Below are 26,525 nucleotides of genomic sequence, written 5' to 3' on the forward strand. Positions count from 1 at the left end.
AGGATTGAGGTCAGGGCTTTGTGATGGCCACTCCAATACCTTGACTTTGTTGTCCTTAAGCCATTTTGCGACAACTTTGGAAGTATGCTTGGGGTCATTGTCCATTTGGAAGACCCATTTGTGACCAAGCTTTAACTTCCTGACTGATGTCTTGAGATGTTGCTTCAATATATCCACATAATTTTCCTCCTCATGATGCCATCTATTTTGTGAAGTGCACCAGTCCCTCCTGCAGCAAAGCACCCCCACATAATGATACTGCCACCCCGTGCTTCACGGTTGGGATGGTGTCCTTCGGCTTGCAAGCCTCCATCTTTTTCCTCCAAACATAACAATGGTCATTATGGCCAAACAATTCTATTTTTGTTTAATCAGACCAGAGGACATTTCTCCAAAAAGTACGATCTTTGTCCCCATGTGCAGTTGCAAACCGTAGTCTGGCTTTTTTATGGCGGTTTTGGAGCAGTGGCTTCTTCCTTGCTGAGCGGCCTTTCAGGTTATGTCGATATAGGACTCGTTTTACTGTGGAAACTTTAATAACCGTTTCCTCCAGCATCTTCACAAGGCCCTTTGCTGTTATTCTGGGATTGATTTGCACTTTTCGCATCAAAGTACGTTCATCTCTAGGAGACAGAACGCGTCTCCTTCCTGAGCGGTATGACGGCTGCGTGGTCCCATGGTGTTTATACTTGCGTACTATTCTTTGCACAGATGAACGTGGTACCTTCAGGTGTTTGGAAATTGCTCCCAATGATGAACCAGACTTGTGGAGGTCTACAATTCTTTTTCTGAGGTCTTGGCTGATTTCTTTTCATTTTCCCATGATGTCAAGTAAAGAGGCAATGAGTTTGAAGGTAAGCCTTGAAATACATCAACAGGTACACCTCCGATTGACTCAAATGATGTCAATTAGCCTATCAGAAGCTTCTAAAGCCATGACATCATTTTCTGGACTTTTCCAAGCTGTTTAAAGGCACAGTCAACTTAGCGTACGTAAACTTCTGACCCACTGGAATTGTGATATAGGATTGAGGTCAGGGCTTTGTGATGGCCACTCCAATACCTTGACTTTGTTGTCCTTAAGCCATTTTGCTACAACTTTGGAAGTTAAATAATCTGTCTGAAAAAAATTGTTGGAAAAATTACTTGTGTCATGCACAAAGTAGATGTCCTAATCGACTTGCCAAAACTATAGTTTGTTAACATGACATTTGTGTAGTGGTTGAAAAACGAGTTTTAATGACTTCAACTGAATATCATTGTAACTACATCCAGGTGCAAAGGCATGTGACCGAGCAAAGAAACATATTATGTTGGTCCCCTATGACAAGGAGCACAAACCAAGGGCCTGTCTATAGCCTACTAGGCCTATATGTGTGAAGGGGAGTAAACAAGTGGACATAAGCTAGCCTAAAGGTTGCAGTGCAATAGCTGTGTGCAATACCACCATTGTGAAACCCAATAAATGTAGAGTACAAAGGCATTAACCTACTTTAGGCAGTGGACACTGACATATGGCAAAACTTTATTGAGTGAATGAACACTCCAGTACAATCAAGCCTTAGACAATCAAGCACATTCAATCAATCAATAAAAATATGATAGCCAGTTAAAATTGTAATGGCTTAGCAGATAATGAGAAAAGACGATCAGCATTTACCTGGCTAAAAGAGAAGGAATACAATATCTATTGTTTACAGGAAACTCATTCAACAATTTTAGATGAAGTTGTGTGGAAAAAGGACTGGGGGGGGGCAAAATATATTTCTCCTATGTGCAAAGAAATTCAAAAAGGGGTGAGGATATTAATTAACAGTAATTTTTATCAGAATGTGCAAATTGTCCAAACAAGGTAGATTTTAAATATGTTATTGGACCATAAACAGATATGGCTCATTAACCTTTACGGTTCAAATAATGATGATCCACGCTTCTTTGAAAATATATATAATATATATATATATTTTTTACCTTTATTTAACTAGGCAAGTCAGTTAAGAACAAATTCTTATTTTCAATGACGGCCTAGGAACAGTGGGTTAACTGCCTGTTCAGGGGCAGAATGGCAGATTTGTACCTTGTCAGTTCGGGGATTTGAACTTGCAACCTTTCGGTTACTAGTCCAACTAGTCCAACGCTCTAACCACTAGGCTACCCTGCCGCCCCAATTGATCAACCCTACAAGCAATACAAAACTATTATTATGGTGGGAGATTATAATACAGTTTTAAATACCTCTATGGACCGTAAAGGATATCACCTTCATCCACTTAAGGAAATCCCGAATGTCATGGATATATTGGAACTAGTGGACATATGAAGGCTTAAATATCCTGACCTAGTGAGATATACATGGTGGAGGCTCAATCAAACTAGTCGTCTTGACTACTTTCTTATGTCATTCTCTCTGGCACCAAAAGTTTAAAAAGTGTTGATAAGGGACAGAATGCGGTCGGACAATCAGATAATTGGCATATACATTACTCTTACAGCATTTCCACGTGGGCGAGGATATTGGAAATTTAATCAAAGCCTTTTGGATGATAACTGTTTTTAACTAGGACAGAATAATTTATAACTGACTTTTTCCAACATAACATAGGTACAGCAGATCCCCTTCCTGTACGGGACACTTTTAAATGTGCCTTTAGAGGCCATGCAATTCAGGACTCATCTCTAAAACAAAAGCAATTTAGGTCAAAAGAGTCCATTTTAACAAAGGAAACAGTACAGATGCTGGGATGCTGGCATCCGGGATGCTGGCATCCGAGATGCTGGCCTTCTAGGCAGAGTTCCTCTGTCCAGTGTCTGTGTTCTTTTGCCCATCTTAATCTTTTCTTTTTATTGGCCAGTCTGAGATATGGGTTTTTCTTTGCAACTCTGCGAAGAAGGCCAGCATCCCGGAGTCGCCTCTTCACTGTTGACGTTGAGACTGGTATTTTGCGGGTACTATTTAATGAAGCTGCCAGTTGAGGACTTGTAAGGTGTACGTTTCTCAAACTAGACACTCTAATGTACTTGTTCTCTTGCTCAGTTGTGCACCGGGGACTCCCACTCCTCTTTCTATTCTGGTTAGAGACAGTTTGCACTGTTCTGTGAAGGAAGTAGTACCCAGCATTGTACCAGATCTTCACGTTCTTGGCTATTTCTCAGAACAAGAATAGACTGACGAGTTTCAGAAGAAAGTTCCTTGTTTCTGGCAATTTTGAGCCTGTAATCGAACCCACAAATGCTGATGCTCCAGATACTCAACTAGTCCAAAGAAGGCCAGTTTTATTACTTCTTTAATCAGAACAACAGTTTTCAGCTGTGCTAACATAATTGCAAAAGGGTTTTCTAATGATCAATTAGCCTTTTAAAACAATAAACTTGGATTAGCTAACACAACGTGCCATTGGAACAAAGGAGTGATGGTTGCTGATAATGGGCCTCTGTACGCCTATGTAGATATTCAATTATAAATAAAATCAGCCGTTTCCAGCTAATAGTCATTTACAACATTAACAATGTCTATACTGTATTTCTGACCAATTTTATGTTATTTTAATGGACAAAAAATGTGCTTTTCTTTCAAAAGCTAGGAAATTTCTAAGTGACCCCAAACTTTTGAACAGTAGTGTATATATAATATACGTATGTATATGTATGTACAGTAGCAGTCAAAAGTTTGGACACTCATTCAAGGGTTTTTCTTTATTTTTTACTATTTTCTACATTGTAGAATAATAGTGAAGACATCAAAACTATGAAATAACACATATGGAATCATCGGGGCGGCAGGTAGCTTAGTGGTTAGAGCGTTGGACTAGTATCCGAAAGGTTTTTTTGTTTTGTTTTTAATTACCGTTTATATTTTTAGTTTTTCCATCGCAACTTTCTTCCCTCATTCAACTTTTTCACTCCGGACGCTTTATCTGGACATGGTTCGTCAACACCTTCAACAGCCGAAGCTAAGTACTAACATTAACATGATGTCTTTTAATTGCAGTCGCTGTACTCATAATATACAGGAGAACGATCGCCTTACGGCGAGGATAGCTGTGCTACAAGCCCAGCTTCAGACGCAATCGTTAGGCAAGGGTAATTTCAGTGTAGGAAAGGAAGAAACAGCGTCTGTGCCACCAGTAAGTACAGATAGTAACGTTAGTATAAATCCCCCCGCACAGTCCCCGCAGCCGGACAACTTTCTCATGGCTTCTGGAGGGAAATGCTGTTGGAATGCTCAACCGGTGTCGCTCATTCAGCCGACAGAAACTTTCAACCGGTTCTCCCCATTATGTAGCGAGTCGGAGTCTGAGTCTGAGTTTTCTCTTGTCTCTACTCCTCCCGTTACGGGGTCTGAGACGCCGAAGGCTCCCACCATTAGCTCTGACAAATTGAAAACCCTAGTCATTGGCGACTCCATTACCCGCAGTATTAGACTTAAAGCGAATCACCCAGCGATCATACACTGTTTACCAGGGGGCAGGGCTACCGACGTTAAGGCTAATCTAAAGATGGTGCTGGCTAAAGCTAAATCTGGCGAGTGTAGAGAGTATAGAGATATTGTTATCCACGTCGGCACCAACGATGTTAGGATGAAACAGTCAGAGGTCACCAAGTGCAACATAGCTTCAGCGTGTAAATCAGCTAGAAAGATGTGTCGGCATCGAGTAATTGTCTCTGGCCCCCTCCCAGTTAGGGGGAGTGACGAGCTCTACAGCAGAGTCTCAGCACTCAATCGCTGGTTGAAAACTGTTTTCTGCCCCTCCCAAAAGATAGAATTTGTAGATAATTGGCCCTCTTTCTGGGACTCACCCACAAACAGGACCAAGCCTGACCTGCTGAGGAGTGACGGACTCCATCCTAGCTGGAGGGGTGCTCTCATCTTATCTACCAACATAGATAGGGCTCTAACTCCTCTAGCCCCACAATGAAATAGGGTGCAGGCCAGGCAGCAGGCTGTTAGCCAACCTGCCAGCTTAGTGGAGTCTGCCAATAGCACAGTCAGTGTAGTCAGCTCAGCCATACCCATTGAGACTGTGTCTGTGCCTCGACCTAGGTTGGGCAAAACTAAACATGGCGGTGTTCGCCTTAGCAATCTTATTAGGATAAAGACCTCCTCCATTCCTGCCATTATTGAAAGAGATCGTGATACCTCACATCTCAAAATAGGGTTACTTAATGTTAGATCCCTCACTTCAAAGGCAGTCATAGTCAATGAACTAATCACTGATCATAATCTTGATGTGATTGGCCTGACTGAAACATGGCTTAAGCCTGATGAATTTACTGTGTTAAATGAGGCCTCACCTCCTGGTTACACTAGTGACCATATCCCCCGTGCATCCCGCAAAGGCGGAGGTGTTGCTAACATTTACGATAGCAAATTTCAATTTACAAAAAAAAAAATGGCGTTTTCGTCTTTTGAGCTTCTAGTCATGAAATCTATGCAGCCTACTCAATCACTTTTTATAGCTACTGTTTACAGGCCTCCTGGGCCATATACAGCGTTCCTCTCTGAGTTTCCTGAATTCCTATCAGACCTTGTAGTCATAGCAGATCATATTCTAATTTTTGGTGATTTTAATATTCACATGGAGAAGTCCACAGACCCACTCCAAAAGTCTTTCGGAGCCATCATCGACTCAGTGGGTTTTGTCCAACATGTCTCTGGACCTACTCACTGCCACAGTCATACTCTGGACCTAGTTTTGTCCCATGGAATAAATGTTGTAGATCTTAATGTTTTTCCACATAATCCTGGACTATCGGACCACCATTTTATTACGTTTGCAATCGCAACAAATAATCTGCTCAGACCCCAACCAAGGAGCATCAAAAGTCGTGCTATAAATTCTCAGACAACACAAAAATTCCTTGATGCCCTTCCAGACTCCTTCTGCCTACCCAAGGACATCAGAGGACAAAAATCAGTTAACCACCTAACTGAGGAACTCAATTTAACCTTGCGCAATACCCTAGATGCAGTTGCACCCCTAAAAACGAAAAACATTTGTCATAAGAAACTAGCTCCCTGGTATACAGAAAATACCCGAGCTTTGAAGCAAGCTTCCAGGAAATTGGAACGGAAATGGCGCCACACCAAACTGGAAGTCTTCCGACTAGCTTGGAAAGACAGTACCGTGCAGTACCGAAGAGCCCTCACTGCTGCTCGATCATCCTACTTTTCCAACTTAATCGAGGAAAATAAGAACAATCCAAAATTTCTTTTTGATACTGTTGCGAAACTAACTAAAAAGCAGCATTCCCCAAGAGAGGATGGCTTTCACTTCAGCAGTAATAAATTCATGAACTTCTTTGAGGAAAAGATCATGACCATTAGAAAGCAAATTACGGACTCCTCTTTGAATCTGCGTATTCCTCCAGGGCTTAGCTGTCCTGGATCCGCACAGCTCTGCGAGGGCCTGGGATCGGGAGAGACACTTAAGTGTTTTAGTACTATATCTCTTGACACAATGATGAAAATAATCATGGCCTCTAAACCTTCAAGCTGCATACTGGATCCTATTCCTACTAAACTGCTGAAGGAGCTGCTTCCTGTGCTTGGCCCTCCTATGTTGAACATAATAAACAGCTCTCTATCCACCGGATGTGTACCAGACTCACTAAAAGTGGCAGTGATAAAGCCTCTCTTGAAAAAGCCAAACCTTGACCCGGAAAATATAAAAAACTATCGGCCTATATCGAATCTTCCATTCCTCTCAAAAATGTTTGAAAAAGCTGTTGCGCAGCAACTCACTGCCTTTCTGAAGACAAACAATGTATACGAAATGCTTCAGTCTGGTTTTAGACCCCATCATAGCACTGAGACTGCACTTGTGAAGGTGGTAAATGACCTTTTAATGGCGTCAGACCGAGGCTCTGCATCTGTCCTCGTGCTACTAGACCTTAGTGCTGCCTTTGACACCATCGATCACCATATTCTTTTGGAGAGACTGGAAACCCAAATTGGTCTACACGGACAAGTTCTGGCCTGGTTTAGATCTTACCTGTCGGAAAGATATCAGTTTGTCTCTGTGAATGGTCTGTCCTCTGACAAATCAACTGTACATTTCGGTGTTCCTCAAGGTTCCGTTTTAGGACCACTATTGTTTTCACTATATATTTTACCTCTTGGGGATGTTATTCGAAAACATAATGTTAACTTTCACTGCTATGCGGATGACACACAGCTGTACATTTCAATGAAACATGGTGAAGCCCCAAAATTGCCCTCGCTAGAAGCCTGTGTTTCAGACATAAGGAAGTGGATGGCTGACAACTTTCTACTTTTAAACTCGGACAAAACAGAGATGCTTGTTCTAGGTCCCAAGAAACAAAGAGATCTTCTGTTAAATCTGACAATTCATCTTGATGGTTGTAAAGTCGTCTCAAATAAAACTGTGAAGGACCTCGGCGTTACTCTTGACCCTGATCTCTCTTTTGACGAACACATCAAGACTGTTTCAAGGACAGCTTTTTTCCATCTACGTAACATTGCAAAAATCAGAAATTTTCTGTCCAAAAATGATGCAAAAAAATTAATCCATGCATTTGTTACTTCTAGGTTAGACTACTGCAATGCTCTACTTTCCGGCTACCGGGATAAAGCACTAAATAAACTTCAGTTAGTGCTAAATACGGCTGCTAGAATCCTGACTAGAACCAAGAAATTTGATCATATTACTCCAGTGCTAGCTTCCCTACACTGGCTTCCTGTTAAGGCAAGGGCTGATTTCAAGGTTTTACTGTTAACCTATAAAGCGTTACATGGGCTTGCTCCTACCTATCTTTCCGAGTTGGTCCTGCCGTACATACCAATACGTACGCTACGGTCACAAGACGCAGGCCTCCTAATTGTCCCTAGAATTTCTAAGCAAACAGCGGGAGGCAGGGCTTTCTCCTATAGATCTCCATTTTTATGGAACAGTCTGCCTACCCATGTGAGAGACGCAGACTCGGTCTCAACCTTTAAGTCTTTACTGAAGACTTATCTCTTCAGTAGGTCATATGGTTGAGTGTAGTCTGGCCCAGGAGTGTGAAGGTGAACGGAAAGGCTCTGGAGCAACGAACCGCCCTTGCTGTCTCTGCCAGGCCGGTTCCCCTCTCTCCACTGGGATTCTCTGCCTCTAACCCTGTTACAGGGGCTGAGTCACTGGCTTGCTGGTGCTCTTTCATGCCGTCCCTAGGAGGGGTGCGTCACTTGAGTGGGTTGAGTTACTGACGTGATCTTCCTGTCTGGGTTGGCGCCCCCCCTTGGTTTGTGCTGTGGTGGAGACCTTTGTGGGTTATACTCGGCCTTGTCTCCGGATTGTAATGTTGGTGGTTGAGGATTTCCCTCTAGTGGTGCGGGGGCTGTGCTTTGGCAAAGTGGGTGGGGTTATATCCTTCCTGTTTGGCCCTGTCCGGGGGTTTCTTCGGATGGGGCCACAGTGTCTCCTGACCGCTCCTGTCTCAGCCTCCAGTATTTATGCTGCAGTAGTTTATGTGTCGGGGGGCTAGGGTCAGTTGGTTACCTGGAGTACTTCTCCTGTCTTATCCAGTGTCCTGTGTGAATTTAAGTATGCTCTCTCTAATTCTTTCGTTCTCTCTTTCTCTCTGAGAACCTGAGCCCTAGGACCATATGTCAGGACTACCGGGCATGATGACACCTTGCTGTCCCCAGTCCGCCTGGCCTTGCTGCTATTCCAGTTTCAACTGTTCTGCCTGCGGTTACGGAACCCCTACCTGTCCCAGACCTGCTGTTTTCAACTCTTAATGATCGGCTATGAAAAGCCAACTGAGATTTATTCCTGATTATTATTTGACCATGCTTGTCATTTATGAACATTTTGAAAATCTTGGCGCTCTCTAATTTTCTCCTTCTCTCTTTCTTTCTCTCGGAGGACCTGAGCCCTAGGACCATACGTCGGGACTACCGGCCGTGGTGACTCCTTGCTGTCCCCAGTCCGCCTGGCCTTGCTGCTATTCCAGTTTCAACTGTTCTGCCTGCGGTTATGGAACCCCTACCTGTCCCAGACCTGCTGTTTTCAACTCTTAATGATCGGCTATGAAAAGCCAACTGAGATTTATTCCTGATTATTATTTGACCATGCTTGTCATTTATGAACATTTTGAAAATCTTGGCTCTCTCTAATTTTCTCCTTCTCTCTTTCTTTCTCTCGGAGGACCTGGGCCCTAGGACCATGCGTCGGGACTGCCGCCCGTGGTGACTCCTTGCTGTCCCCAGTCCGCCTGGCCTTGCTGCTATTCCAGTTTCAGCTGTTCTGCCTGCGGTTATGGAACCGCCACCTGTCCCAGACCTGTTGTTTTTCAACTCTTGATGATCGGCTATGAAAAGCCAACTGAAAATTATTCATGATTATTATTTGACCATGCTTGTCACTTATGAACATTTTTGAACATCTTGGCATAGTTCTGTTATAATCTCCACCCGGCACAGCCAGAAGAGGACTGGCCACCCCTCATAGCCTGGTTCCTCTCTAGGTTTCTTCCTAGGTTTTGGCCTTTCTAGGGAGTTTTTCCTAGCCACCGTGCTTCTACACCTGCATTACTAGCTGTTTGGGGTTTTAGGCTGGGTGTCTGTACAGCACTTCGAGATATTAGCTGATGTACGAAGGGCTATATAAAAAAAAATAAAAAAAAATTGAAAGATCAAATCCTCGAGCTGACAAGGTAAAAATCTGTCGTTCTGCCCCTGAACAAGGCAGTTAACCCACTGTTCCTAGGCCGTCAATGAAAATATGAATTTGTTCTTAACTGATTTGCCTAGTTAAATAAAGGTAAAATAAATACAAAAATAAAGATGTAGTAACCAAAAAAAGTGTTAAACAAAGCAAAATGTATTTTATATTTGAGATTCTTTAAAGTAACCACCCGTTGCCTTGATGACAGCTTTGCACTCTCTTAGCATTCTCTCAACCAGCTTAATGAGGTAGTCACCTGGAATGCATTTCAATTAACAGGTGTACCTTGTTAAAAATTTGTTTGTGAAATTTATTTCCTTCTTAACGTGTTTGAGCCAATCAGTTGTGTAGTGACAAGGTAGGGGTGGTATATAGAAGATAGCCCTATTTGGTAAAATACCAAGTCCATACTATGGCAAGAAAATATCAAATAAGCAAAAAAAACAGCAATCCATCGTTACTTTAAAGCATGAAGGTCAGTCAATGCGGAAAATTTCAAGAACTTTTAAAGTTTCTTCAAGTGCAGTCGCAAAAACCATCAAGCGCTATGATGAAACTGGCTCTCATGAGAACCGACACAGGAAAGGAAGACCCAGAGTTACCTTTGCTGCAGAGGATAAGTTCATTAGAGTTACCAGACTCATAAATTGCAGCCCAAATAAATGCTTCACAGAGTTCAAGTAACAGACACATCTCAACATCAACTGTTCAGAGACTGCGTCAATCAGGCCTTCATGCTCGAATTGCTGCAAAGAAACCACTACTAAAGGACACCAATAACAAGAAGAGACTTGCTTGGGCCAAGAAACACAAGCAATGGACATTAAACCGGTGGAAATCTGTTCTTTGGTCTGATGAGTCCGAATTTGAGATTTTTGGTTCCAACCGCCGTGTCTTTGTGAGACGCAGAGTAGGTGAACGGATGATCTCCACATGTGTGGTTCCCACCGTGAAGCATGGAGGAGGGTGTGTGATGGTGCTTTGCTGGTGACACCGTCAGTGATTTATTTAGAATTTAAGGCACACTTAACCAGCATGGCAACCACAGCATTCTGCAGCGATACGCCATACCACCTGGTTTGCGCTTAGTGGGACTATCATTTGTTTTTCAAAAGGACAATGATCCAAAACACACCTCCAGGCTGTGTAAGGGCTATTTGACCAAGAAGGACAGTGATGGAGTGCTGCATCAGATGACCTGGACTCTTCAATCACCTAACCTCAACCCAATTGAGATGGTTTGGGATGAGTTGGACTGGAGAGTGAGGAAAAGCAATCCAGGTGAAGCTGGTTGAGAGAATGCCAAGAGTGTGCAAAGCTGTCATCAAGGCAACGGGTGGCTACTTTGAAGAATCTAAAATATAAAATATATTTTGATTTGTTTAACATTTGGTTGGTTACTACAGGATTGCATTATTTCATCGTTTTGATGTGTTCACCATTACTCTACAATGTAGAAAATAGTAAAGATAAAGAAAAACCCTTGAATGAGTAGGTGTGTCCAAACTTTTGACTGGTACAGTATATATTTTTATTTTACCCAAAAATATTTGGGGGATTGGAAATGATGAGGACAATTACATTGATGTGAGCTACAATCTATCTACCCCCGAAAAAACAAAAAAAATTGCCTATTGGGAACATCCCTAGGAAATAAGAGGCGCAATTTTGAAAATATGTGCTAACATTGGATTCTTTCTGGTACTTATTTCAGAGAATGGTTACTATCACCACGATTATTAACATCCTGGTAATGAATGGTACAATAATGCTTGTTTCAATCAATCCCAAAGAACAGATAATTATTAATATAATTATAATAATTATGACAGGTTAATAAAGAACATTCTGCACAATCTGGGTGTGGAACACGGGCCCCAAGGACTGTAGATGGTACATGTTGGCTAACCTTAAAAAATAAATGTCTTCTCTGCTCTCATTTGATCTCTCCTGTGATTCTACTTCATTTCACTACTTTTAAACTTTGCTCTTGAATCCCAAAGCTATTAAATAAAGGATTGTCTTACCTGCAAAGTCATCATTCAACTTTTGCTCCGTATTTATGGACACTAACAATGAACAGTGAGAATGTTGTCTCTCTCTCTCTCTGTGGCCTTCACTTTGACATCCATGATAGGGATCATATATGGACCAATAAACCAAACATGCAAATCCTGAGTTGGCCACTTGAGCAGCCATCGGTTATTCACCTTCCACCGGTGGAAAACATGCACATTGATGCAAAATACAGTGACAAACACCTTTGTTCTAGCTGGGGACACGTCCAAGCCACTGAAAAGAAATGCAAATAAAGGATCCCTTCATGTGGAAAGACAAATATAGGCTTAGCCAAAGAACCTAATTTTCATTCTGCATCGCCATCATTTTGGCCAGGATTAATTTCTTATTTTAATTCTATTGTCGAACTACAGTGAGGAGAAATTCTATTATATTAGCCATTTGGGAAATGTACTGTCCTTTGATCTTGCTGTGGCACAAAATACAGCAGAGGCACACATAATTTTGTTCAATGGCAAATATGACTCTCTTTAAATGTAAGGCTAATTTATTCAATACTAACAGCTCATGGTCCTAGCCGTTCTAACGCAGCAGCCAGTGATGCAGAGCAAGGGTTACGGCCCACTGCACAAGAGGATCCTCATCCGCCTGCCACTCTCCAGTCTCCACCCAGAGAGAAAAGCCTTAAATTAGATCTACTACATTTATGCTGTGACTGTCAGAATAAATTAGTCTACGTCTGTCTGATGCGTACAGCTGAAGAGAATTCAGAGAATTCAAATACTGTAAAACTTCAATCAAATCAAAGTTTATTTGTCACGTGCGCCGAATACATCAGGTGCCTGACAGTGAAATGCTTACTTACAGGCTCTAACCAATAGTGCAAAAAAGGTATTAAACGCCTAGTCTGAAATTGCCGCCTGTCTCTATAAATAGCCTGGCAACGGTACACATTTCGGCAAATGAACGCACATTTCAAATAAACGCATGGTCTAAATGAATTGTTTACGAGGTTCACATGTATTACCATGAATTGTTTACAAGGTTTAATGTTTGATTTGTTACATTAAATAATTCAGTAACGACTAGACAGAATTATGGCAATCATCCGTTTTTAATCGCCAGTAAGAAACTGCTAGCCATTGGCTGCTAACAGCTGAGAAATGCTAGATGACTGTTTTTTTGCTTGCCAGTTAACAACTTTGGGAGTAGACCCCTAGAAACCTACCAATCGACCTCTAGTCAAAGTGGTGAATAATTATTCTGTCAAGGAAAAGTTGCTTATATTTTTTTATAGAGACATACTAAGACAAAAGAAACATGACACAGTGTGTAAATGATAACACATGAGTGCAGGAAATGAGGAAATGTATTAAAATGCTGGAAGTGAATGCTGGAATTAAACAATGAACTACGCAAATTAGAAACAATGAACTATGCAAATTAGCAAACGCTGTGTGCATTAAGGAAAGAGACACTTGGCTCAAATACAGTGCCTTCAGAAAGTATTCACACCCCTAGACGTTTTCCACATTTTGTTGTGTTACAGCCTGAATTTAAAATGGATTAAATGTAGATTTCTTTGTCACTGGCCTACACACAACACCCCATAATGTCAAAGTAGAATTATGTTTTTCGAAATTCTTACAAATTAATTAAAAAAATTTAAAGCTGAAATGTCTTGAGTCAAGTAAGTATTCAACTCCTTTGATATGGCAAGTCTAAATAAGTTCAGGAGTAAAAATGTGCTTAACAAGTCGCATAATAAATTGCATGGACTCACTCTGTGTGCAATAACAGTGTTTAACATGATTTTTGAATTAACTACCAGTTAATGTTCCTGAGCTGCCGAGTTACAGTTTTGTCTTAACTCTACTTGAAAATCTATGGCAAGACCTGAAAATGGTTGTCAAGCAATGATTTGACAGAGCTTGAAGAATTTTTAAAAGAATAATGGGCAAATGTTGCAAAATCCAGGTATGGAAAGCTCTTTGAGACTTACCCAGAAAGACTCACATCTGTAATCGCTGCTTCTACAAAGTATTGACTCAGGGGTGTGAATACTTATGTAAATGACATATTTCTGTTTTTGAAATTCAATACATTTGTTACAATTTCTAAAAACATATTTTCACTTTGTCATTATGGGGTATTGTGTATAGATGGGTAAGAAAAAAAAAATATTTCATCAATTTTGAATTCAGGCTGTAACACAACGAAATGTGGAGTAAGTCAAGGGGTATGAATACTTTCTGAAGGCACTGTAGAAGGCTGTCTCTAATAAGCAAGCGCCTGCTGTGTTAAGTGATTTAAGCAAATAAACGCCTGGGCTATTAATTTAAGTTTTACGGTCGTAACATACTGAATTTCTTTCAATGATGTACGGATAAAACTTTATGAAACTTAACAGTCACATTCACTACTATAAGGTATTGGAAATCTGTCCTAAGTAACCTACCATAAATATTAGTCAGTTGCTTCCACAGACAGACCAGGCAGGTGAATCATGGCGTTGAGGTAAGTGGTTGGTTGAACTTGGGTGGGTTCAGAAGTAAAGCACTAGGGTGTGTCTACAGGGTAGTATTGTTGTTCTCACCATCCCTGACGGAGGGCCAGGAAGTGAGGAGGGATAAGGAGGACAACGGTTTCCGCCTGGGTCTCAGCAGAGTTCAGGGACTCAGTGGGTGGATCATTTGCAGTGTTGACCGCAAGGGGAGCAACAATATACCATCTGAAAAACACAAAAGAGAAATACAGTGCATTGTAATATTGTACAGACAGACAGTGGGTTTATATTAACCTTTGATCTTGTGCCACTAAAGCATTAGGCCAGGGGTGTCAAAAAAACATCCTGGAGGACCGTGTGTCTACGGGTTTTCGCTCCTCCCCTGTACTTGAATAATTAAGGTCATTGATTAATTAGGAACTTCCCTCACCAGGTTGTTTAGGTCTTAATTGGAAACTAATTGAAAGGGAACAACAAAACAAGCAGACACACGGCCCTCCAGGAATGTAGTTTGACACCCCTAAATTAGGCTTACTTTTCACCTCTTTTTGGTGATTTGGAGTAGCCTATTATATAAAACAAAATAGTAAAGTCCACCAAAAATCTAAGTCTGTTTCTTACCACTGTGCATAATGTAGGATATATCCCAACAGTTTTCAAAAGTGACTGTTATGGACAGTATATCACGTGAGTTTGTGTTCTACAGTTTTAGGCTTTTAAACTAGCTATAGCATGGGCCTACAGTATGTACAACTGCAAAACTACTGCAAGCACATGACGGCAGAGGTCTAGATTGTCATCTCCTTGACAACTACAAACAGAGACACTTCCTCATCTGGTTTCTAACATGGCCTGGGGAGGGCCACTGTACACTACCCTGCCTAGCCGAGATCTGTGTCAGAGGCTCAGGAGGTCCACAATAAAGACATTATTACATATACTCACAAGTCAAAATTAGCTTGGTCAGGAAACAGGGCCTAGTGGCCTAGGGAAGTTTAGTGGTCTGGGCCGCTGCCTCCAGAATACATAGCCTATACCACAGCAGCATGGGTTTAAAATCAAATCAAATCTTACTTGTCACATACACATGGTTAGCAGATGTTAATGCGATTGTAGCGAAATGCTTGTGCTTCTAGTTCCGACAGTGCAGTAATATCTAACAAGTAATCTAACAATTCCCCAACAACTACCTAATACACACAAATCAAAAGGGGTGAATGAGAGTATGTACATGTACGTATATGGATGAGTGATGGCCGAGCGGCATAGCCAAGTTGCAGTACATGGTATAAAATACAGTATATACACGTGATATGAGTAATGTAAGACATGTAAACATTATTAAAGTGGCATTATTTAGAGTGCATTGTATGAAGTGACTAGTGATCCATTTATTAAAGTGGCCAGTGATTGGATCTCAAAGTAGGCAGCAGCCTTTCTGAGTTAGTGATTGCTGTTTAGCAGTCTGATGGCCTTGAGATAGAAGCTGTTTTTCAGTCTCTCGGTCCCAGCTTTGATGCACCTGTACTGACCTCGCCTTCTGGATGGTAGCGGTGTGAACAGGCTGTGGCTCAGGTGGTTGATGTCCTTGATGATCTTTTTTGTCATTCCTGTGACATCGGGTGCTGTAGGTGTCATGGAGGGCAAGTAGTTTGCCCCTGGTGATGCGTTGTGCAGACCGCACCACCCTCTGGAGAGACTTGCGGTTGAGTGCGATGCAGTTGCCGTACCAGGCTGTGATACAACCCAACAGGATGCTCTCGATTGTGCATCTGTAAAAGTTTGTCAGGGATTTGGGTGCCAAGCCAAATTTCTTCAGCCTCCTGCAGTTGAAGAGGCATCTTCACCACACGGTCTGTGTGAGTAGACCATTTCAGTTTGTCTGTGATGTGTACGCCGAGGAACTTAAAACTTTAGAATCTGGCTATTTCAGCAACCCTCTCCTCTATCCTTCCTCTCTAGTTCATTAATATTCAATAAACAAAAAATAGACCTACGTGAAGAGTGGGACTGCCCCACTCCTTTAAAAAAAAAAAGAAGGAAGAAAAAAAAGAAGGAAGATAAAACCTTAAATGGTAGCCGAAGTAAAGGCTCTGCTAACAATGACAATACAGAAACAAGCTGCTGCACATCCTCAGGACCTCTCCGCAGTCCCAACAGAGGATTCACATCCCCAGGACCTCTCCGCAGTCCCAACAGAGGATTCACATCCCCAGGACCTCTCCGCAGTCCCAACAGAGGATTCACATCCCCAGGACCTCTGAGAGCCGCAGTCCCAACAGAGGATTCACATCTCCACGACCTCTCCGCAGTCCAAACAGAGGATTCACATCCCCAGGACCTCTCCGCAGTCCCAACAGAGGATTCACATCCCCACGACCTCTCCGCAGTCCCAACAGACGATTCACATCCCCACGACCTCTCCGCAGTCCCAACAGAGGATTCATATCCCCAGGACCTCTCCGCAGTCCCAACAGAGGATTCACATCCCCAGGACCTCTCCCCAGTCCCAACAGAGGATTCACATCCCCAGGACCTCTCCGCAATCCCAACAGAGGATTCACATCCCCACGACCTCTCCGCAGTCCCAACAGAGGATTCACATCCCCAGGAACTCTCCGCAGTCCCAACAGACAATTCACATCCCCACGACCTCTCCGCAGTCCCAACAGAGGATTCACATCCCCACGACCTCTCCGCAGTCCCAACAGACGATTCACATCCCCAGGACTACTCCGCAGTCCCAACAGAGGATTCACATCCCCACGACCTCTCCGCAGTCCCAAAAGAGGATTCACGTCCCCACGACCTCTCCGCAGTCCCAACAGAGGATTCACATCCCCAGGACCTCTCCGCAGTCCCAACAGAGGATTCCCATCCCCAGGACCTCTCCGCAGTCCCAACAGAGGATTCACATCCCCACGACCTCTCCGCAGTCCCAACAGAGGATTCACATCCCCAGGAACTCTCCACAGCCCCAACAGAGGATTCACATCATTGCTTTCTATACAGCGAGTTGGTGGTGGTCTATCTATGGCTAGCTAAAAAAAGAAGGAAGATAAAACCTTAAATGGTAGCCGAAGTAAAGGCTCTGCTAACAATGACAATACAGAAACAAGCTGCTGCACATCCTCAGGACCTCTCCGCAGTCCCAACAGAGGATTCACATCCCCAGGACCTCTCCGCAGTCCCAACAGAGGATTCACATCCCCAGGACCTCTCCGCAGTCCCAACAGAGGATTCACATCCCCAGGACCTCTCCCCAGTCCCAACAGAGGATTCACATCCCCAGGAACTCTCCGCAGTCCCAACAGACAATTCACATCCCAACGACCTCTCCGCAGTCCCAACAGAGGATTCACATCCCCAGGAACTCTCCACAGCCCCAACAGAGGATTCACATCATTGCTTTCTATACAGCGAGTTGGTGGTGGTCTATCTATGGCTAGCGACAGCTTCCATCTTCCAATTTGTTATTGCGAAGTTTGAGCATTCAAACCAGTCGCCAATGGTCAAATCACTAAATGTCTCCTTACGTCTCCTTCTTCCATTGTAATTGAATGATTTACGGTAGCTTAGTCAGTCAGTGTTAAACAACGAGAATCTTCCATAAGTGAGATGTAGCAGCAACTTTTTAAAGTTGTGGTGGCTAGCCTAATTGAGTGTTCAACCACATTTCCAACCATTCATTGTGTGGGTCCGCTTAGTCAGCCAGTTCAACCATTTAGCTTAGCCAATGGTGAAGGTGTGCTCATTGCTTAAAGAGGGGCGACCCCTCACACCCTTAAGAACTCAATCTAGAAATATGGACAGACATTTTTTTTCACATCTGGTATGATTTACTAATGTCAATAATATGCTAACCCATAAATAATTCAAAGTTACTGTAAGTCAGTCTTTAGTTAGGCTACTATGAACATTGATTAAAATCTGGAAAATGGAGAGCACATCCCATAGAATGGCCAAATTAAAATATAGCCTACTAGGCCTAGCCTACAGGCTTAATGTTCAAATAGCTATTCCTGTACACATCCACCTAAAGGGATAGTTTGGGATTTTGACAATGAGGCCCTTTATCTACTTCCCCAGAGTTAGATGAACTTGTGGATTGTTATGTCTCTGCGTGCAGTTTGAAAGAAGTCGCTATCTAGCGTTAGCGCAACTTCCAGTCACTGCGCTAACGCTAGTTAGCATTGGCTCGTGAAACTACTTTTTAACTTCCTTCATACTGGAAGCAGATACATAAAAATGGTATCCACAATTTCATCTGACTCATTGCCAGAATCCCGAACTATCCCTTTAAGCCAAGAATTGATGAACGCTTCACCTTGAAACCGAGGCTCACCTAAATGGCCAAACAACCAAAGCGCATGCAACATGAAGTATGACTGACTGTAGGGCGTTTTCAGGGGTGACATAAGTAACAGGAATTGATTAGCTGGTTTTCAACTGGCTGATGCTACACTACCTCCTCAGGTACTCCTCAAGGGGTGTGGTCAAAAAGTGATTGAATTAATATAGAACGACCCACAAGTACATTTAATGCTTAAATTAAAGCACAGCCACATAGGCTACATACAGAACAGTTTTAAAGTTCCACCAATTAGGCCCTCAGTTATTAGCCTGGAGGGACACTGAGACTTTTGTGTTTTTTTAACACCTGTAATTGCATTTCCTGCAATCTAGAGCAGTTACAAAATACTAATTTGAGAAACCCATGGACGGTCTCTAGCTCTTGGCTAACATGGTGTCACCAATTTTCTTTCAAATAGGCTGTATTCAAGGGCGGGAATACGTTTCGGGGAGGACGTAGGAGTTTCAATGATCTAACATTTTCTGTATAACCTCAGAGTTAATGGTCACGCAACGCAACCCTAACGCTTTGTTCAGACAGACTCTGAAAATATGACAAAGAAGCACAATGTTTACATCTGCCCCATCCCGATTCAGCAATGTATTCTGAGTAGATCAAGAGCTGAGGTTTTGGGGTGCTCTGCAATTCTTTATTGAAACAAATGACTAGCAACATCTAAAAGTCAAAATCACAGTTTGAATTAGAGCTAACATTACAATATGAGTGATAGGCTGGCAGTTAGGCCTACTAGTCCAGGCGATGTGTGAAAAACATTTTTATAAAAGCATGAAACTTGGAATAATTGCAAAGTTTGGGGCCCAAACATTTTCAGCTATGGAGCCATCGCAAAAAACTTCTGCTGGACATTTTTCTATTCCACCATAAACAGACAATTCATTTTCCTTACTATCTGCTGAAACAAACATGATATCAACGGAAAAGGTGATGTCTACATCTAGGCTATGTTTTGATGGTCAATGATTACAACGGTATCATACAACATCATAAATCTAGAGATCTTTCATCATCACAGATCTCTAGACTTCGCCAACAACCTCTCATTGTCCATTTTCCAAACTTGTACGATCTGGAGCACTGAGCAGAACAGCCTCAAAACAAATAACATCAACAGTAATGTCAAATCTGACAATCCTATGTAAGGGGCATGTTTAAAAAATAAAAACGTTATGGATGTTACATTGCCTGTCCCAATAAGAATGGCTTAAGGGGATTCGCCATATCAGCGTCTCCTGTAAGTGAAATTTCCTTTTGTAGGATACACGGAGGCAGTCATTAATATCAGTTGGGTGATTTGTCACTCTGAGCCAGGGCATAAAATGAACATAAGCCACCCACCAAATGCAGGTAGATTTAGGTATTGGCAGGTAAGAATGTCTATTTCACCAGCCACGTAGGCGGGTGGTCAATTTGCAGGGTTCTACAGTGCAAGTATTACAGCCACATTTACAAATAAAAATAGAGTAAAAAGTCAAGTATGAGCACATTGTGCAAGTTGTGATTTATAGCAGAGCAATGCTGCACTAGCTGTTTTCAAAGTATTTCTGCTGTTTTGTTTCATAGCTGCTAATCGCACAAAGAAATTTGAATCTATAACCCACCCACCTTACACAGGAACAACTGCCTGGCTAGGGAGCTTTGTGCATTGTGCTGATAGTCATTTTTGGAGGTGCTGCGCACAGGCATAAAAGTTTGACTCATTTGTAACTGATTCGGTCTTTTGTAGCAAAATTTGAAATTGTGTTTTTTTACATTGGATAAAAGTAGAGATGGTTTATCATACACTACAGTTGACAAACAATGGGAAAGCAATTCTGCTTTGAAAGTTGATAAACTTGTAACCCCACTTATGAGAAAATGTCTCTTGAATATTTTTGGTACACCTACTGGAGAGCTCTTCTTTGTCTACACCCATTCAGCATCATTCACACCCTCTTAAGCCTTAGCCCCACCCATTTCTTCACATGTGAGGCCATGTGCTATACAGACTGAGTACAGGAGTGTCCTAAACAACAACAGATCTCAAGACTAAAGGCTGGTTTATAGTACGTCTACCGACATGTTTGTAGACAGCTGTTGCAGTGACATCATGAACATTCTATTGTTGTCCGACATCAAACTTGTCGTTGTCGTTATGAAAAAGTATAAACACAAAAACAATAGGTTTAAAATACTTGTTTACGTTCAAATGCCTCTTCTGTAAAGTAGTGACGCGCGACATACGCCTATTTTCCTGAAATTAGTCACATTTACTCAAAAGTCTACAAAGTGAGACTTTGTCCTCGTGTTTCTTGGTTTGTTTTGTTCACAAGGTCTGTTGTTCGTTTGAGTTTGCTGCTTCAAATGATAGCGAAGAGATGCTGTCTACTACTACTCAGATCCAAAATCTCACACACACAGACACACATGACAGGAATTGAGTAGCTCCGTTACCAGGGTAACTTCCCGTCCTTAAAGTGGCAGCTGTTTTTGGGCTCCCGAGTAGCACAGCGGTCTAAGGCGCTTCATCTCAGTGCTAGAGGCGCCACTACAGACCCTGGTTCGATACCAGGCTGTATAACAACCGGCCGTGATTGAGAGTCCCATAGGGCGGCACACAATTGGCCCAGTGTCATCCGGGTTAGGGTTTGACCGGGTTTTTATTTTTATATATAACCTTTATTTAACTAGTCAAGTCAGTTAAGAACAAGTTCTTATTTAAAATGACGGCCTACCCCGTCCCCGCAGGAGGTATTTTGCCTTCTGGTAGGCCGTCATTGTAAATAAGAATTTGTTCTTAACTGGCTTGCCTATTTAAAGAAAGGTTAAATAAAAAATTATTATTATTATTCTGTGGGGTTTATCGGAGGTTGGCACCCAACATTATGGTGCATTACTGCCACCCACTGTACTGGAGTGTCCCTGCCTCCCGCCTGTGTACTGGAGTCTTAGCTTAAAAATTGACCAATAGAATTATAAAGAAGGGTTCCTGCAGATGCAGGAATGCCCACATGCAGGAACGCCCTGAATTGTGGGCCGCAATTACACCCTTCTCCAATTTCTTGAGTCTCGAGATATAACCCATTGGGTGATTGGTTGAGCCCTCTTGAGTGTGTGACATCACAAAGATGCTTTACAGAGCCGTCGGTTTAGCTAGCTCGTGCCCCGGCATGAGCAGTTAGCACTGACCGAACGACTTGGGAAACCCAGCTTCAGCTTGATCACCAGATTAATTGGGAAATAAATGAAAGCCTCACCAGCTAGCTACCAATCTATTTTAGTTTCATTGTCTGAAAAACGAGCCCACTAATTATTATTTTTTACCTTACCACAAATGGTCTGGTATGTGTCGCTTGATATGAGCAAGTTTAACTATTCTTTGATACATTTGGGTTATGCGTATACGATTAGTTAGTGGCTATTGCCTGGATCAAATCCCCAAGCAGACTAGGTGAAAAATCTTTCTTTGCCCATGAGCAAGGAACTTAACCCTAATTGCTCTTGGAAGTCTAGTAACTTACAAAAAATGTAAATGTAAAAATCTAGCAAGCTACATTTCAGTAATTAGCTATCCTCCTAAATGCGGTGGTCTTTGGATAAACTATGTTGGAAGAGTTGAAAATATTTATCTGAAAACAAACCAGTCGCCAGTTATTGTTGCCCGTGGTGTAATCATGTCTAACCAGTTGGCTAATGTAGCCTGTGTGCCCATGAGCTCCCAAGGCTAGATATCTGTGTCTTTTGGCATCTACGATTAGCTAGCTATTTGGCTACTGCATGGCCAGTGTAAGCCAGCATGCTAGCTAGCCAGCTACATTTCAGTCTGTAGCTATCCTTCTAAATGCGGTGGCTACTGGATAAACTAGCTAGGAGTTGAACATTTGGCTGAAAACTAGTAGCCAGTTGTTGTTGCCCATGGTGGAATCATATATAACCCACTGGCTCCTGAAGCCTATGTCTATGGCCCCATGAGCTCCCGAGTCTAGCTAACAATAGCTAGCTAGCGTTGCGAATTTGTAGTTCGCTAGCTGAGCTGTTTTATAAGAAAACGGCTGATATGAATCAAACCGAAGCGACTGTAGCTAGCTAGCAAGCCCTCCTCTGCGCCAATGTCATATTCATATTTTTGTTTTATGTTAACTGTCATTGAAGTTGGGGGTTACTATTGGTTTCAGATCCGAGGCAAGAGAAATTGTCCGCCATGTTTTGTATTTTGGTAAGGGCTCAGAGCAGGGCCTAAAATTAACTTTTTGGTCCTACCTGTGGTAGGTAGATGACAAAAATCTACCAGCAGACAAAATATTTTTGCCATAATTACTTAAAATGTATTAGTAAGATGTAATGTGATATATTGCTAAATTTCATTTCATTTTTTTACCTGAGTCTTTTAACTAAAATATCAGATGAGACAAAATGTTGATTTTATTTATTTTTATTTAACCTTTATTTAACTAGGCAAGTCAGTTATGAACAAATTATTGTATACAACGATGACCTACCCCAGACAAACCCGGACAACGCTGGGCCAATTGTGCGCCAATTGGACTCCCAATCATTGCCGGATGTGATACAGCCTGGAGTAGGGGGCGACAACGGTAGCTAGCTAAGCTAGGCCACCGGTAGACAAGAGTACTTCGCCCCCACCTGTCAGGCACTGTTTTCCCACAGTTCTGTGAACGACGGCAAGGGCAGGTAGGACTCCAGTACACAGCAGGCGGGATAGGTAGCTAGCTAGCTAGCTAGACCAACGGTAGACAGTGTCCTTTGCCCTTGCCTGTCAGGCACTGCTTTCCCGCAGTTCTGTTAACGATGGCGAGGGCAGGTGTTTGGAAGGTGGGAGCGTAGGACAGTGTGCAACTTGTTTGCTAGCTAGCTAGGAGGACTCCAGTACACAGTAGGTGGGAGGCAGGATAGGTAGCTAGCTAGCACACCGGTAGACAATGTACTTCGCCCACCGCCTGTCTGGCACTTTTCCCCCGCAGTTCTGTTAACGACTGTGAGGGCAGGTAGCTAGTTAGCTAGCTAGGACTCCGGTACACACCAGGCGGGAGGCGGGGGCGACACAGGTAGGTAGCTAGCTAGGACACCGGTAGACAATGTCTTTCGCCTATGAAAAGCACAGAAAATATTTATATTTCCCTTTTGACCACATTTGAATTGCAGAGACAATCAGTGGAAATCCATAATATCAAGTGTAACACAAGCATGAAGATCACGTGCACCAATGGGATGTTCCTGCAGATACAGGAACGCCCCGAACTACGGCTGCAATCACACACCATTGTGAAATTGCCCCCACTTCCTATGGAACGAAATTTCGCCTCCTGTAAGTACAGATTCTGGTTCAACCCTAACCAATGATGCACTTACCTACCTCCCTAGTGAGAAGAACTTGTGGATACCATTTTTATGTCTCTGCATGCGATTTGAATGAAGCTGCTAACTAGTACTAGCGCAATTGCTAACAAGAATCAGCGCATGATGAAATCTATGGCTATCTGCTAGCATAACGACCTCTTAACTTCCTTCATACTGGACACAGACAAATTGTATCCACGATTTCATCTGACTCTGGGGAAGTAGACAAGGGCATCATTGCCAAAATACCGAAGTATCCCTTTAACCTTAACCACACTTCTAACCTTATCCCTAACCTTAAATTAAGACAAAAATAAAATATTTGTTTCAATTAATTGTTACGATAAACCAGGAGCAAATGTGGACTTTGTGGCTATGGTAACTTGTGACAACCCCATGTTCGTTAATAACAAATAAACTGACTCGCTGCTTAATTAAATGCATGAAGAAATAATAGTTAGCTAATGAACTGTAGTACAATCGTACATTTTAGAACTAAATACATGTTAAAGCATATGCATGCTTGTCATAACTTCCTAAAGCATTCGCAACATAGCGGTCGTTGCCTGCTGCTCATCCTTGGGTGTTTTGCATGGTCTCTCACTGTATTGCAGCTGTGATTCGAAGAATCTGAACTAGCTAGCTAGCTAAATCATTGCAGGTAACGTCAGCTGCAAAGACAACCTGATTCCGCATGGCAAAACACCAAATGATAATGCAAAACCACTACAAAGATACGATAGTGCCTTATTGTCGCATCAACAAAACTACGAATAACACCCACTTTCTGTATAACTAGCTAACCACGGTCAGACCGTTCTCATGTTCTGTGCTGCGAAGAGGCGGCAGCTAGCTACTGAGACTAGCATGGCTAGTGCTAGCTCGTGGGACATTTAACATAAGAATATCCATCATCTTACCCTTTTAATTCTGGTTGTCAGTCGTCTATAGTGGTTACTTTATATGTGTTTTATGTTGATGCTTGTTAGATCGCACAGTAAAGATACATCCTGCCGTATAATCTCCATCAGCGGTGTTTTTCTTCCATCCGCCCAACTTCAGCACCGACACCGAAACAGTTGATATACTGCGCATGCGTGCTGCTGTCACTGTCAGCTCAACGCTGGCCAGGCAGGGTGCGGGAAAGTGAGTTGCTTACATTGATTTTTCAAAGATGGAGAAGTAATATTGAAACATTTACTGTAAGTTTCCCAGTGTCTTTGTAAACGCTGCATAGGCTTTAATTCTAATGTCACATATTTGCTGTAATTTGTTGGTTATTACATTTTTGGGGATTCTCCTTGGCACACCTTAATGTAGTCTGAAATACAATTGCTAATTTCATTCTTACCCAAGTTTTTACAATTCCTGCTTACACCATTGGTTTGATACTTATGTCAATCTAAGCACCAGCTAGTTGTTGCTCAAGCATCTGAAACTAAAACATGTTTGCATATGGAATGTATACAATATTTCTCTGAACCGAAATTAACAATTGTTTGGCTCTAACAAAATATGAAGTATTCCCATCTTTAACAGAATGTTTTTTTTTTTAATGTTTTTTTTAAATATTTTGTTTGTAATCATTTGGATATTAAATTGCAATAGGAATAGGCATTTTGTATCACCAGCTAATTATTATAGAACATATTAAAGCTCCAACATTACCTTAAACAATCTTATCATAAAATGGATGCAGACTTTTAACACAAATTAAATAATATGAGTGATATTTTTATAGAAAAAGTAATGATATTTTCTCATATTTAGGTCAACAAGAAAAATAGCATTGCACCATAAAAGTACCCTGACAAATATCCAACATAAATGGGAATGAGAGTTTGTTCTCACCGGAGATATAAAAGAGCCCTGTGTGCTTTCAAGCCCCTCCATCACACTTTACTAATTGTGGTTGCTGTTGTAGTCTACTATCTTGGTATGAGGGCTTCAGTGCCAGTGGACAGGTCATGTCTAGATGGGATACAGCTTTTGTCAAATTGATGGTAAAAATTGCCTTTTTTAATTTTATTTTCGCTAACCCTAACCCTTTTCCTAACCATAACCTAATTTTCCTAACCTGTTAAGTTAATTATCCTAACCTGCTGCGTAAGTTCTCCTAACCTGCTACAAAACATATTTTGACAAAAGCTGTATCCCTTCTAGACAAAATCCAGTGGACATTGCAGTTTCACCTTGTGAGAGATGGGAAGTGCAACAAATGTTTGCTCTAATCCTCCACTGGGAGGCATCAAAACCATGTTGCCTTCTAATTCCCGATGACTACAATGGGTAAATAAATCATGCCTATTGTTAAATGGAGGGCAATATAAATTATATTCTGAAAATTCATGGTGTTACTGTATAATGTGATAGTAGTGACTCATTAAAAGTATAGCCTATTTATTTTGTACAACTCGAAGAGTAAATTATAGAGGCATTACCATATTATAGAATACATTTATAAGGCCTAATGTAGGCTAATCAATACAGGGGTTAAGTAACAGTGAATGTCTTTTCATTATGCCCAGTGGCATAAGAACATCAAAGAATTAGCCAACCTCTCCCAAACTGAGGCAACCTTCCACAAAGAGGGTCTTAGACCAGACGATAGACATGGTACAGC

General features: G+C 42.0%; 1 protein-coding gene across 2 annotated transcripts in view; it reads right to left on the bottom strand.

Moving 5' to 3' along the window:
* Positions 1–25,005, bottom strand: part of rgs17 (regulator of G protein signaling 17) — a 52,148-nt gene extending 27,143 nt beyond the window's left edge. The window contains exons 1-2 of one of the 2 annotated variants that reach the window (XM_071409452.1): positions 24,823–25,005; positions 14,284–14,418 (exon numbers count right to left, since the gene is read on the bottom strand). In XM_071409452.1, coding sequence (XP_071265553.1) covers positions 14,284–14,286 — 3 coding nt within the window. In that variant the 5' untranslated portion in view covers positions 14,287–14,418; positions 24,823–25,005. Of the gene's footprint in view, positions 1–14,145; positions 14,419–24,822 lie in introns of both variants that reach the window. The other variant, XM_071409451.1, reaches the window with a different exon arrangement.
* Positions 25,006–26,525: the final 1,520 nt, after the last annotated feature.

Source organism: Salvelinus alpinus, chromosome 7, assembly GCF_045679555.1.
Source record: "Salvelinus alpinus chromosome 7, SLU_Salpinus.1, whole genome shotgun sequence".
Lineage (NCBI taxonomy): Eukaryota > Metazoa > Chordata > Actinopteri > Salmoniformes > Salmonidae > Salvelinus > Salvelinus alpinus.